Source organism: Astyanax mexicanus, chromosome 1 (genome assembly GCF_023375975.1).
Source record: "Astyanax mexicanus isolate ESR-SI-001 chromosome 1, AstMex3_surface, whole genome shotgun sequence".
Lineage (NCBI taxonomy): Eukaryota > Metazoa > Chordata > Actinopteri > Characiformes > Acestrorhamphidae > Astyanax > Astyanax mexicanus.
The window spans coordinates 125,770,122-125,786,405 of record NC_064408.1 but is presented as its reverse complement, the minus strand read 5'-3'; the positions used below and the strand labels follow the sequence as shown (position 1 = coordinate 125,786,405).

General features: G+C 36.9%; 1 protein-coding gene across 1 annotated transcript in view; it reads left to right on the top strand.

The window, feature by feature from the left end:
* Window positions 1-1,121, top strand: part of cpne4a (copine IVa) — a 111,993-nt gene extending 110,872 nt beyond the window's left edge. Inside the window, exon 16 of the mRNA XM_022662075.2 lies at window positions 530-1,121. Within this exon, the coding sequence (XP_022517796.1) occupies window positions 530-661 (132 nt within the window). The 3' untranslated portion in view covers window positions 662-1,121. The remainder of the gene's footprint in view (window positions 1-529) is intronic.
* Window positions 1,122-16,284: the final 15,163 nt, after the last annotated feature.

Sequence of the window (16,284 nt, the reverse complement as noted above, 5' to 3'; positions counted from 1 at the left end):
ACAAGTTTTTTCGCCCGTATGCTAATGCCAAGGTACGATGCTGAAGAGGGCCAGTAGCAATTAGGGACAGGGCCTATAGCTGGCATGATAACCCAGAAGTAGAGATGTTGGGGAATTCCAGTAGCAATTTGGGAAGGGGCCCATAGCTGGAGATGTGGGATGAAGCTGAATGTGCAGTCTGGTGCAAACATTCTTAATTATACCACAGTTAGTTCCGACCCTGCAATGTGATTGGCTGAGAGGCGTTCTATGAGTGCTGTTATCAGCCGGTATTGCACTGTAACCGAAGCTCTCTCTATGTATTACTCCGACACATACAGGCAACCTAGCAATGATGCAGCGCTTACAAGCCAAACAGCAACAGTGCAGCTACAAACAGAGCAGCAATGGAACTATTTTAAACTGCCAGACTTTTTACAACCAAACAGATCCTATTTTCTCCTCTTTAACTCTTTAAAATCTTTCAATAAACAGTGATAATGGAACTGTGGTGTAATCACAAGCTTTCTTTCTCTCTCTTTCTCCACAGGCTTCTCCCGCCGCTCTGGCCAAAAGTGTCTTAGCCGAAGTCCCGAGTCAGGTGGTGGATTACTACAACAGCAAGGGCATCAAACCCAAGGTTCCCACAGAGTTCGAGGCCCCGAGGACGCTGGGCCACTGAGGCGCTACGCTCGGGCTAACGAGCGCACTGCCCGCCTCCGACAGCACGCTACCGTCCTTCCTGCCGCCTCACTTCCTGTTTCCTTCCTTCGTTTGCATGTGTGGGTGTGTGACGCTCGTATAGTGACAGCAGTACTGTGCCAATCAGCCAATCAAGCGTCCACAAGCATGTTCTGACTGGGAGTTATGGAAAAGTATATATGTAGAGAGAGCATCTAATGGATTTTAGTTCCCTTCGGTTCTGTTTTTTATATATAAATAAATCAATCTAAAAGTTTATTGAGATTTTGCTAAATTTCTTAATATTCTTACATTGTAAAGCATTTTGGATCCCGGGAATGATTAGCTACCTGTGTTAGATACTGAATGTCTGCACCCTGACTGGTCCTGATGCAGATGAGACTTATGCATGAGTGTATTTTGCATGTTGTTATAATGAATAAACCGAACCCTGCTTTTTTCTCGCCGTGTTCTGCAGTTTTCTGAGTCAGGGAATCAGGAGTAGACTGTGTAACGAGGGACGTCCTCCCTGTTAATGTGGTAAAAGCACAACGGAGTAACACTTTAGAAAAATGCCGTATTTTTGGTAGTTTCTGGTCATTGTTTGACAATAAAAGCAGTTTGTGTTACAACTGATTTTGCTGTCTTATTGTGTGGATTGGGACGGAGCACTTGTAATAATCAATCGACCAATTAGTGGTTTAGTCAATCAAGCAATCAGTTAATCAATCAATCAATAAATCAGCCAACTCCAAATGCAGTCGTTGACGTACAAATATTTTTTTTTTTTCTTATTTTTCGTCCTCTTTTTCTTTTTTTACGTTCTCTTTTTTTACTTTTTCGACTCCTTTTTTGTCTTCTTTATTTTTCTTCTTCTTTTTCTTCTTCTTTTTCTCATTCCTTTACTTTTTCTTCTGCTTCTTCAATTAAGCAATCAATCAATCAATCAATCAATCAATCAGTCAGTGAATAAATTAGCTAACTCCAAATGCAGTCAGTGATGTAAAAATCTATGTAATGCTGCTGTATGTAAGAGATAGGAATAGGTTAATTTGGGAAAACTGTACAATGAAAAGAAACATTAGAAAAACGGGTACCACTTTAAAATAAGACTACCTTTATAAAGGGTTTATAAATGGTTTAGTTTATTAATGGTTACTAATTAGGTTGTAAATGCCTTAAAAATCGTTAATAATCAGTTATAACACATACGTAGAAATGTACTTAGACCTGTTGTTTGCCAAATAGTGAACCCACAGCCACATAACTGATTATTAATGATTTTTAAGGCATTTACAACCCAATTAGTAACCCTTAATAAACTAACCGTAAACCATTTATAAACCCTTTATAAAGGTAGTCTTATTTTAAAGTGGTACCGAAAAACGTTTAGCAAAATTTCTAAATGGTTCCAGGAAGGTTAGTCTGTAACATTACAGAAATAATGATGTTCCAGGAACGCCCTAAAAACATTTCTCTCATGATGTTCAAAGCTAGACGAATTTTAACATTCTGGAAATGTTTAAAACACAATGATGATTGTAATTTTAGGATCTTGAGAACATCTCCCTTTCTTCTTCTTCTTCGTCTTCTTCATATTTTTTTCTACTTTTTCTTTTTCTTTTTTGTTTACTTCATATTTTTTTTATTTTTCTCCACATCCTTTACGATTTCTTTTACGTCTTATTTTTCTTTTACTTTTTCTTTTACTTCTTTTTCTAATTATTTTTTCCTTCCTTATCTTTTTTCTTCCTTAATTTCTTCTTTCTTTTCTTATTTTATGTCCTCTTCTTCTTCTTCCTCAGCTTTTCATCTTTTTCTTCTACTTTTTTATCTTTTTCTTCATCTTCTTTTTTATCTTCTTTTTCGTCTCCTTTGTATCTTCTTCTTCTTCTTGTTCTTCTTCAATTAATCAATCAATCAGTCAATTAATCAGAATGTTTAGAAGTTTAATAGATTGATTAATTACTTGTTTTGTCTGGTATTTTTCCTGCAGTCCAAACACAGAATGGTAAGAGCTGACCTGCTTGAATTTTTGCACCAGGAGTGACAAAGTTATCCAAAAGCAGTGTGTAAGACTGGTGGAGGATGTTGCCAGGATGCATGAAAACTGTGATTAAAAAACAGGGTTATTCCACCAAATATTGATTATTTCTGAACTCTTAAAACTTTATGAATATGAACTTGTTTTCTTTGCATTATTTGAGGTCTGAAAGCTCTGCGTCTTTTTTGTTATTTCAGCCATTTCTCATTTTCTGTAAATAAATGCTCTAAATGAGAATATTTCTATTTGGAATTTGGGAGAAATGTTGTCTGTAGTTTATAGAATAAAAAAAACAATGTTAATTTTACTTTTATTTTAGTTTATTAGTCCCACAGTGGGGAATTTCACAGCATTATAGTAGCAAAGGGATAGCAAGGTACTCACTACAAGAAATATATAAAATAAACAGCACAATATATACTATATAAATAATTATAAATAATAAAAAGTCAAGAATTCTTAAGATTGTATTTAATTTTGTTATGTTACACTGAAATAAATCTATTTTAGTGTTTTAAGTGTTTAGCCTGCCCTGGTCCTTATCTTCATGCACATTATGGACGACAATCAGCGTTTTCGTTCAGAAATTGAACTCTAAACTGTGTTTTTTCAGTAATAGATGAATCTGTATGTGGGGAAGAGTTTCCCCCTCAGCTGTGTAAATCTGTATCTGACTCATCACCCGGCAGCAGAACATTTCCCAGCATGCTGTTTGTGTAGAATTAGCATTCACGCTGGGAGATGCTGTGTGTTGTGATTCAGCGCCGTGATTTTTGGGAGATCACTGGAAGACAGTGGTCTGAGGAGCAGAACATCTTTTACATCATCCTTTAGTCTTTGATCTGCTGTAGCGAGAATGTAGACCGACTGGAGATCTTCTTCTCCATAGCAACGTTCCCGTCGTCTCTCCACCAGTCGAACCCGGGGGAATTAAAGTCTTAATCATTTCTGATTGACAGATTGATGCTGGACCCGATAGCTGATAAAACAGAGCCGAGAGAAGAACCAGATGCTCTGACTGATCAAGAATTTAAATGATAGAAACTGTAGAACGTCTTAAAAGCATAGACAAAAAACATTTAGGTATATTTAGTCATTTTTTTATACAGCACAGAATGAAATCTGCACAATTTTGGGAGCTACAGGTGTTGGACAATGAAACTGAAACACCTGTCGTCATTTTAGTGTGGGATTTTAGGTTTCATGGCTAAATTGGAGCAGCCTGGTGTTCAATCTTCATTAATTGCACATTGTACCAGTAAGAGCAGAGTGTGAAGGTTCAATTAGCAGGGTAAGAGCACAGTTCTGCTCTAAATATTACAATGCTCACAACATTATGGGAGACATACCAGAGTTCAAAAGAGGACAAATTGTTGGTGCACGTCTTGCTGGAGCATCTGTGACCAAGACAGCAAGTCTTTGTGATGTATCAAGAGCCACGGTATCCAGGGTAACGTCAGCATACCACCAAGAAGGACCAACTACATCCAACAGGATTAACTGTGGACGCTGTAAGAGGAAGCTGTCTGAAAGGGATGTTCGGGTGCTAACCCGGATTGTATCCAAAAAACATAAAACCACGGCTGATCAAATCACGCAGAATTCAATGTGCACCTCAACTCTCCTGTTTCCACCAGAACTGTCCGTCACCACAATCAATTTTTGTGCTCTAAGTCAAGATTGCTTTAAGTAGTCAAGATTGAGACTTTTAATAAGTGAGTCAGAGTAAAAACCAAGACTTTTAATGGTCAAGAAAGAGAATTTTAGTAGTCGAATCTGAGTCAAGACTGAGGCATTTAGTAGTTAAGACCAAGACTTTTAGTAGTCAAGTCTAAGTCAAAACCAAGACTTTTAGTAGTCAAGACTTACACTTTTAGTAGTCAAGTATGAGTCAAGACTAAGACTTTTAGGAGTCAAGATCAAGACTTTTAGTAGTTAATACTAAGACTTTTAGTAGTCAAGCCAAAACTGCAACTTTTAGTAGTCGAGACTAAGACCTTTAGTATTCAAGATCAAGACTTTTAGTAGTCAAGACTAAGACTTTTAGTAGTCGAGACTAAGACTTTTAGTAGTCAAGACTTACACTTTTAGTAGTCAAGTATGAGTCAAGACTAAGACTTTTAGGAGTCAAGATCAAGACTTTTAGTAGTTAATACTAAGACTTTTAGTAGTCAAGCCAAAACTGCAACTTTTAGTAGTCGAGACTAAGACCTTTAGTATTCAAGATCAAGACCTTTAGTAGTCAAGACTAAGACTTTTAGTAGCCGAGACTAAGACTTTTAGTAGTCAAGATCAAGACTTTTAGTAGTCGAGACTAAGACCTTTAGTAGTCAAGATCAAGACTTTTAGTAGTCAAGATCAAGACTTTTAGTAGTCAAGATCAAGACTTTTAGTAGTTAATACTAAGACTTAGTAGTCAAGCCAAAACTGCAACTTTAGTAGTCAAGTCAAAACTGCAAATTTTAGTAGTCGAGACTAAGACCTTTAGTAGTCAAGATCAAGACTTTTAGTAGTCAAGATCAAGACTTTTAGTAGTCGAGACTAAGACTTTTAGTAGTCAAGTCACTGCAACTTTTAGTAGTTAAATAACAGTCAAAACTATGACTTTCAGTAGCCAAGTCCGACTCAAGATTGAGACCAAAACTTTTAGTTATCAAGTCTGAGTCACCAATAATGATTTGACATCAGTATCAGTAACAAAACTGATAGTCTGATTGATCAGTGCGTCCCTACATGATGTCTAAAATCTCTGTCTTGACTCGGGATTAACTACTAAAAATTGTGTGAATTAATAATTAATAAACTTAAGGCATCAAGGTTGACTTTTTTTGTGAAACAAAATATTACAAAGGTTTTTACCTCGATTGCACGATGTTGGAAGTATATTAAATTATATTTTCTTCTGCTACTGATATCAATATATATGTTTTTTCACATGGCTGTAAGTGCATGCAAACAGGTTTGTGTATAATGTGATCATACGGACTGGTGATAAATCTAAATACACAGATTTCCCGAGTCTATGAAGAACGTGAGTGACCATCTCCAGCAGGTTTCCCAACTGTGGAGAGCATTTAGCATAAGCTTGTGTGTGTTTATATTCATATATTCACATCATCAGTATTCATATATTTCAGCGGCCCGGGCTGATGTATTCCCCTGTGAAGGGCTGAGCCGCTAAAAGATGAATGTGTTCGTCTGTACAATTAATGAACAGACATGAAAACTCATGAGCAGTAAAAGGTGAAGTTCAGAGACCGAAGCCCCTCTGGAGGAGTCTGGAGGCATCGTTCCCCAGAGAACACTTTACATCCCGACATCCTGGAGAATTCTAAACTAAAACTGTCATAGAATTGTTAAATATATCAGTTTTTAAAACCTGTTTGAGATGTTATGAATATGACCCGTTTAAAAACACTGTCCATAAGATGTGCTCCGAATGTGGTGCTTGGACCCAGTGATTGCCACTTATGGTAAAGTTTGAGAACTGATGTTCAAATCAGAACTTAAGACAGAGACTTTTAGTTTTTAAGACAGAGACTTTTAGTTTTTAAGACCAAGACCTTTAGATAAAAATACATTAAATGTGCTTATCAGTCAATCCCCATTACTAATTTAACATCAGTATCAGTATCAGTACCAAAACTAAAAAAAGTCTTTTGACTAAGACTTGATTACTAAACATATTGATCTTAACTTAGACTAGACTACATTTAGTAGTAGAATCTGAGTCAAAACCAAGACTTTTAGTAGTCAAGACATAGTCAAGACCAAGACTTTTAGTATCCAAGTCCAAGACCTTTGGTAGTCAAGTCCGAGTCAAAACTGTGACTTTTAGTAGTTGAGTCCCAGTCAAGACCATTATTTTTAGCAGTCAAGTCAGAGTCAAGACTGTGACTTTTAGTAGTTGAAGCCCAGTCAAGTCCAAGACTTTTAGTAGTCAAGTCTGAGTCAAGACCAAGACTTTTAGTAGTCAAGTTTGAATCGAAACAAAGACTTTTAGAATCCAAAACCAAGACTTTTAGTAGTCGAGTCTGAGTCAAGACAGAATTTTAGTATCCAAAACCAAAACTTTTTTTAAAAGTCAAGTCTGAGTCAAGACCAAAACATTTAGTAGTTAAGTGCAAGTCAAAACCAAGACTTTAGTAGTCAAGTATGAGTCAAGACCAAAACATTCAGTAGTCAAGTATGAGTCAAAATCAAGACTTTTAGTAGTTGAGTCTAAGTCAAGACCATGACGTTTAGTAGTCAAATCTAAGTCAAGACTGAGACTTTTAGTATCCAAAACCAAGACTTTTAGTAGTCAACTCCGAGTCAAGACCAAGATTTTTAGTAGTCAACTCCGAGTCAAGACCAAGACCATTAACAGTCAAGAAAAAGACTGTTAAAATGGCTCTCGACTTATTTCACGTTACGCCCAAAATTAACCACACCCATGATTAATTAAGAGAATTAGTACTTGCCTTTGCATGTTTCGAGCCATGAAAGGTGTACTTTTACCTATCATAACCTGTGGTTATGACAGCAAAGACACACTGACACGCCCTAAATCATTCTGCACGCTGCACGATCTATGCGATAAATCACTAAAATAGGACCCTCTTCTTTTAATGTCGTCTCTAAATAAAGTATTTATTTGATCAGGCAGAAGGCTGGCTCTGGCTGGAACAGGCGTGCACTGTTGGCGCTGGTAGACGGTTAGTGAGGTGGATGGTGTTTTGGTCTCGTGTTCACACTAGTGAAAGGTGTGAAGGAGCTGTGAAGCCAATGTTCAGCTAACAGAACCACGAGGGCTGATTCACACCTGTACACGCTGTCCTGACCTGAACACGTCCAGATCACTAACCTTCACTATTAAAAGTGCTGGAAAGACTGGAAAACTAGATTCACCTCGTGAAAAAAAAACTCTATTCACGATGGATTAGTGTCCAGTTTCACAACAACCAAAGAGCCTCAACATCTCATTTTACTTTCAAAAAGGTTTAGTTTAATGTTTCAAAAAGTGTTTAAAATAAGCAGCGAACTTTATAAGAACATTTAGAAAAGGTTTCAGAAAGGTTAACCTGTAACATTACAGAAACAATGCTCCAGAAACGTCCTGAAAATGTGTGAAATAGTTATAATTTGCATCAAAATGTTATTAGAAAGTTTTACATGTAACAGTCCTATCTAGATTAATAGTAACGTAGATTACAGCTATACAAAGAAAAAAAACATTTAGTCTACAGCAGCAGTTTAGCTCCACCCATTCATTTAACTTACAGCAGTTTAGCCCCTCCCATTCATTTAACTTACAGCAGTTTAGCTCCACCCATTCATTTAACTTACAGCAGTTTAGCTCCACCCATTCATTTAACTTACAGCAGTTTAGCTCCACCCATTCATTTAACTTACAGCAGTTTAGCCCCTCCCATTCATTTAACTTACAGCAGTTTAGCCCCTCCCATTCATTTAACTTACAGCAGTTTAGCTCCACCCATTCATTTAACTTACAGCAGTTTAGCTCCACCCATTCATTTAACTTACAGCAGTTTAGCCCCTCCCATTCATTTAACTTACAGCAGTTTAGCCCCTCCCATTCATTTAACTTACAGCAGTTTAGCTCCACCCATTCATTTAACTTACAGCAGTTTAGCTCCTCCCATTCATTTAACTTACAGCAGTTTAGCTCCTCCCATGCAGAAATCTACAGAAGTTTAGCTCCACCCATTTAGTAATCTACAGCAGTTTGTCTCCACCCCCTCTAACAACTTACAGTAGTTTAGCTCCTCCCATTCATTTAACTTACAGCAGTTTAGCTCCTCCCATGCAGAAATCTACAGAAGTTTAGCTCCACCCATTTAGTAATCTACAGCAGTTTGTCTCCACCCCTCTAACAACTTACAGTAGTTTAGCTCCTCCCATTCATTTAACTTACAGCAGTTTAGCTCCTCCCATGCAGAAATCTACAGAAGTTTAGCCCCACCCATTTAGCAATCTACAGCATTTTAGCTCCACCCATTTAGCAATCTACAGCACTTTAGCTCCACCCATTCAACAATCGACAGCAGTTTAGCTCCACCCATTCAACAATCTACAGCAGTTTAGCCCCACCCATTCAACAATCTAAAGAAGTTTAGTCCCACCCATACAACAATCAACAGCAGTTTAGCTCCACCCATTCAACAATCTACAGCAGTTTAGCTCCACCCATTCACTCTACAGCAGTTTAGCTCCACCCATTCAACAATCAATAGCAGTTTAGCCCCACCCATTCAACAATCTAAAGAAGTTTAGTCCCACCCATTCAGCAATCTACAGCGGTTTAGCTCCACCCATTCAACAATCTACAGCATCTTAGCTCCACCCATTCAGCAATCTACAGCAGTTTAGCCCCACCCATTCAGCAATCTACAGCGGTTTAGCTCCACCCATTCAACAATCTACAGCATCTTAGCTCCACCCATTCAGCAATCTACAGCAGTTTAGCCCCACCCATTCACTCTACAGCAGTTTAATTAGCTCCACCTATTCACTGTTTAGCAGTTTAGCCCCTCCCATTTTACCATCTACAGCAGTTTAGCTCCACCCACTCCTCTCAGTGATGTGTAATTTGGGTTTTTAAAGGGAACACTTGATTATGAAAGTTGTGTTCTGTTTCTGATGGTCAGGAAATGAGAACTAGGCTGCCAATCAGAAATCAGCTAATTTACATATATGATACATTTGAATTATATTTAAATATATTTAATTTATAACGATGAGTGTAAAAAATAAATTCCATTATACTATTAAACTCTATGGGCTTTATAATATCTGGGAGCTCTGTCGGGGTGTGTGTGTGGGGGGGGTGGTTTCTCGGTATCGCTCCACGGCTGACTGTAAAGGGTCTCGGACAGTTCCCATGGCAACATCACCACCAGAAAAATAAACCCTTCTATAGTCCCCAGATTACCTACGCTCTACTTTCCCTCCAAATATCAAACTGATACAAACCTCAGAGACTGAGAGAGAATCTGATCTAACTTTCGTACAATTTCACTACAATTCACCACAAATCTGATCTCAGTCCCCCCCTCCAAATCTGATCTCAAAGACACAGCTATAATATATCAAACCATAATTAATCTGATCTCAAAACACTACCAATCTGATCACAACCCCTTTAAACCCTTCCAAATCTGATCTCAAACACACAGCTATAATATATTAAACCATAATTAATCTGATCTCAAATCTCACAACAATCTGATCTTAAAACACTACAAATCTGATCTCAAACAACCAGCAATATTATATCAAACCATAATCAATCTGATCCCATGTCCTGCATCAATCTGATCTTAAAACACTACAAATCTGATCTCAACCCCCCCTCCAAATCTGATCTCAAACACACAGCAATATTATATCAAACCATAACCAATCTAATCTCAAACACACAGCTATAATATATCAAACTATTATATCAATCTGATCTCAAATCTCACAACAATCTGATCTTAAAACACTACAAATCTGATCTCACATCCCTTATCAATCTAATCTCAAACCCTTCCAAATCTGATCTTAAACACCCAGCAATATTATATCAAACCATAATCAATCTGATCTCAAACACGCAGAAATATATACTCAAACCACTCACAATCTGATCTCATATCCTGCATCAATCTGATCTCAAACACCCAGAAATATATACTCAAACCACTCACAATCTGATCTCATATCCTGCATCAATCTGATCTCAAACACCCAGAAATATATACTCAAACCACTCACAATCTGATCTCATATCCTGCATCAATCTGATCTCAAACACCCAGAAATATATACTCAAACCACTCACAATCTGATCTCATATCCTGCATCAATCTGATCTCAAACACCCAGAAATATATACTCAAACCACTCACAATCTGATCTCATATCCTGCATCAATCTGATCTCAAACACCCAGAAATATTATATCAAACCATAATCAATCTGATCCCATGTCCCGCATCAATCTGATCTCAAAACACTATCAATCTGATCTCAAACAACCAGCAATATTATATCAAACCATAATCAATCTGATCTCAAACACGCAGAAATATATACTCAAACCACTCACAATCTGATCTCATATCCTGCATCAATCTGATCTCAAACACCCAGAAATATATACTCAAACCACTCACAATCTGATCTCATATCCTGCATCAATCTGATCTCAAACACCCAGAAATATATACTCAAACCACTCACAATCTGATCTCATATCCTGCATCAATCTGATCTCAAACACCCAGAAATATATACTCAAACCACTCACAATCTGATCTCATATCCTGCATCAATCTGATCTCAAACACCCAGAAATATTATATCAAACCATAATCAATCTGATCCCATGTCCCGCATCAATCTGATCTCAAAACACTATCAATCTGATCTCAAACAACCAGCAATATTATATCAAACCATAATCAATCTGATCCCATGTCCCGCATCAATCTGATCTCAAGTACCCAGCAATATATACTCAAACCACTATCAATCTGATTACAACCCCTTTCATTTGACTACAATACATACAGTAAATAGGGGTTGATATTAGATTGGTTGGGGGTTGTAATCTGATTATGGGGGTCGATAAGCTTTTGATGGGTTAAAATCAGATTAGGGGTTTAACAGGTTGATTAAGGTTTGTGATCAGATTGATTGGGGTTTAGGGTTTGATTTGTGGATGTTTGGGATTGGATGGGTGAAGATTTGTGGGGGTTTGAGATCAGATCCTGGATGGATATTGATGTTGGAAGCGTTGTAGACCTTTTCCCCCTGGTGTAAAAGTGAAAGTGAGCGTGAGTAAATCAGGGCAGTGTGATACGGGGGAGAATTCACCAGAACCGAGTGTGACGTTTCCGACGCTAACACACACTGACACACACATTCATACACCACACCATTACCACACACCAGCAATTTACATATTCCTCTAAAATTAACACCCTCATGAATAATGCATGAAAATCAGAGACAGGTCTGTTCTGTACAGAAACTGAGTCTATCTATATCTCAAACACATTTACACATGAATATATGAGTTATTATACGCAAAAAAAAAATCGGAGAAACTACATATATACATAGACGAAATTGTATAAAATTCAGTGCAAAATTCATTACAATGCAGCTGAGAGGGATTTTAGCTCTAAATTTGAGTAATTGTGTTTAAAACATATAAAACATATATAATATTATAATAAACCCAAATAAACATTAAGAATGAAGTCAGTGATCAGTAAGAGTGTCTACCTGTAATTAACTCTACACTGTAAAAAAAAAAGAAAACGTCAAAAAACGGGGTATATATACACAATTATATATACACAAACAAAAACAATAAAATTAAAATAAAATACTTTTTTTTATTCATATGAAGTGCAAAACCAGTACATTTACAAGCATTTTCATTAAAGGTTTTACATACATACACCATTATTTTAAAGTTTTTTAGAGGATATTTAAAATTAAAACTGTTATTTTAGTTTTGTTTTTTTTTGTTTTTTTACATTATAAACATTATAAAAGCCACTTATATAAGAGGGTAAAAACAACTCTGGTCTAAAACCCAGTCAGGCTGATAAAACTGCCATTGAACTACGTCATGGTGCACACTCTAAACTGAACATCTAATTAAAAAAGCCCCGCCCCACAGACAGCTGCATTGCATTCACTCAGACCTGCCGTGGTGCACGCTGGGTGACGTTGAACGCCACCCGACCCTCCGGCAAAAAAGCAGCGTAGCTCAACTTTATTCAAATGAATCTGGAGGCCACGCTGCGTCCAGCCAATCAGGGAACAGCAGGCTGCGACATCACACGCATAAAAGATGAGCTGAAACTTGGCGGGATATGGATTTACAGAACTACAGATTACAGTGAGGTTGATAAAAAAAAAAAATAATTAACTTGTAATTGAGCTCTTCTGTTGCTTCATTTGAATGAAAAACGTCACGGACACGCCCACACAGACATGCCCACACAGACACGCCCACACGGACACACCCACACGGACGCGGACACGCCCACACAGACATGCCCACACAGACATGCCCACACGGACACGCCCACGCGGACACGCCCATATGGACACGCCCACACAGACAAGCCCACGCAGACACGCCCATACGGACACGGAACTTAATTAAACAGTAAAACTGAAGATTATATCTGCATTTAATCCATTTCGTTTTATAACGTGTTTATAATGCAAAAAATTTAAAACTACTTTACTGCTCTGTATTTTTTACCAAAGACTCTGTATTTACACCAAAGACAAATCAGTGATTGTGTTTTTACACTGAGATCCCATAAATTAACATTCAAACCCCTCAGCGAGGTCAGAGTGAAGGGGAATATGATATAATAAAGGTTATTTTCTGGGTTCTGGAGGTGAAATGTTGTATTCTGTACAGTAACTCTATATTTACTGTACTTCCTGTCTCACAGCCACATTTAGAGCTGAACTGTAACTGAGAATATATCCAATATATAACAGGAAACAGATCACTTACACTCCTCCTGTTACAGAGAGGATAAAGAGAGGATGGGACAGAAATGGACCCAGGCTCTGTAATTATTACTGAAACATTATATAAGGAATTATAGTTTAACACATTAATTCAGTGCACAGAGGAACCAACTTTCCGCAGAACTTACAGATTAGATGAAGAACAGTAGAGTGAAGAGAGACTCATTGAATGATGAGTCTGGGTTTGGTGGTTGCCAGGACAACGATAGTTGTCTGATTGCATTGTGCCAAAAAGTGTAAAGTTTGGCTGAGGGGGATCATGGTATAGGGGTTTAACTTTTTCTCACTGGTTTTGTCAGTTCTCCTTTCACTTGTTATAACATAGTTATGAGTGTTAGGCAGAGGTGGAAAGTAACTAATTACATTTAAAATACATTAACTTTACATTAAAAAAATATTTATGGGATCAAGTTTTCTGGATTTAACCAGGATCTGGCAACCCATTGCACTTACTGTCTTAACTAAGATTAGAAGATTGGAAGATGTAGAGTATTCCTGTTGTAACAGAATGGACTGTGTTTAGGGTGGGTGTAATGACTGGGCCAGGACAATAGGGGAGCTGTGGCACTGAGTGACAGGAAGTGCCAGTTTGCAATGATGGCGTCCCCTTTAAAAACAGGAAGTTGGAGGCGTCGGGTCTCTTGGGTCTCCCGTTTGTGCAGGGGGTAAGGTTGGTGGCGTGCAGGTTTATGTTTGTTGAGTGGATGTGTTGTGTGGGTGAGGGATTGATTGTGTATATGTATTGGAACTGTTTTACTTACCTGGTTAATTAGCTTGTGACCTATTAGTTGGGAAGTTGGGTCTGGTGGATGTTGGGGAATATATGGGGTGAGTGCAGTCAATGTGTGATTGGGATACGTTTGCGTGTGTGTGTGTGATTATTTAATTTGATTTTGTTGTCTCCGACAGGGTGGCCAGCCTGTGCTGGGACGCTGTACGCCACCAATTACCCTAGCCAGTGGCCGGGTGTAGGTAGTAGTGTGGATTTGGGGTAATGTGGGTTGGGTGTATGTTTTTATAGAAATAGTTTATTAATTAATAAAGATAATCTATGGGGTTAATTCTATTTTCAATTGGTTGGGTTTAAGCTTGTACCTTGTGGGCTGCTGGCTGGGGTGGGGAGTTTAGTTGTTCACTGCAGGTTTATTTCAGGGTTTGTAGTGGTTTAGTCTTGATTTTGTAAGCATTTCCAACCTTTTCTTACATAATATATTGTGTGGTTTTGTAGTGTATTTGGTAGTTAATTTGCATGTTTTGCTGTGTTTTGGTTGCAGTATTACCCCTGTAAGTGAGCAGCTACTCCTCTAATCCTCCCGTTTGTCTCATGTGTATTTGTTAATAAATCTATCATTTGTTGATCTGCCTCATTGGGGACGCATTTAAGGCATTTACAACCTTTTCTATTACTGTGTTTGAGTTCTGGCAGTTTCTAAGCCAGTTTATGGACACAGCTGGGTTTATTCAAATGTCACTTGATTTCACCCCTCATATATAATATATAATATATATTTAGAAGCACTAGACGTAGATGTGTAGATAGATTTTTGTAGCCTTTTCTATTTATTTATTTATTTATTTATTTGACAAATCAGCCCCAGCAATGACATTATAAGATTTAACGCAGACCCCAGAGTGAAAATAAACCCAATTAACCCAAATTCTGCAGGTTTAAAATAGACATAAAATCTAGACAAATGTAACAAAACGAAAGGTTTGGAGGACATGAACTGTTTGATTTGTGTTCAGAAAAATTCTTATTTTAAAATGAAGTTTATGAAAGATCCAATTTTATGATTTTATTAATTATTATATTTAAAAAAAATTCAGACATTTTTTTTAAATAATTTCTATTACAATTTCATTTAGAATTGTAGTAAATTTTATTATCAAACATGAAAACTTTTTTTATTTAATGCTTGAATAGAAATTGTCTAGATTTAGGTGTGTAATATAATATAATAGAAAATTGACACGAATGTTGGTCTGTTAAGGGGTTAAAAGCTCCTCATTTAAGATCATCTAAAAGCTTCTTCACAGAGTATTTTAGTTTGTTTAACACAGTTTTTAAGTTACTACATGATTCCATATGTGTTCCTTCATAGAGAAGACCGTAGAGACCGGTGCTGTATGTATGATATTAATAAGTAATTTTCTCTTAGATTTGATGGTGTGTGTGTACTGCAGTGTTTTCAGGCTGTGCTGTGGTTGAGTTATTAGTGATAATAGTGAATAATGGAGTCTCTGGAGATGAGTCAGGTGGGATTAGTGGAGCAGCAGAAGTGTGAAGAAACAGGGGAATTCAGAGCCTGATTAAAAATATCATCATCTAACAGAGTAAATCAGTCTAACATCAACAAACAAACAACAAGAAAACGTGTTTCTACATTTTATTATTTATTATTATTCTGCTTGATTAGATCACAGCAGCTGCTACTTCCTCTCTGTAAAACATCTCATTTCATGAGTCGACCAAAAAAAAACTTACTTCAAATAAAACTCACTTCTTTGGCTACCACCCTTATAAAGTGTTTATAAATGGTTTACAACTAGTTTATTAATGGCTACTAATTAGGTTGTAAATGCATTTAAAATCATTAATAATCAGTTATAACACATACGTAGAAAGGGCAACAATATAGACGGCTGTGGGTTCACTATTTAACAAACAACAAGTCATTGTTGCCCTTTCTACGTATGTGTTATAACTGATTATTAATGATTTTTAAGACATTTACAACCTAATTAGTAACCGTCTTATATGTGTTATAACTGATTATTAATGATTTTAAGACATTTACAAACTAATTAGTAACCATGTTATATGTGTTATAACTGATTATTAATGATTTTAAGACATTTACAACCTAATTAGTAACCGTCTTATATGTGTTATAACTGATTATTAATGATTTTAAGACATTTACAACCTCATTAGTAACCGTCTTATATGTGTTATAACTGATTATTACTGATTTTTAAGGCATTTACAACTTAATTAGTAACCATGTTATATGTGTTATAAC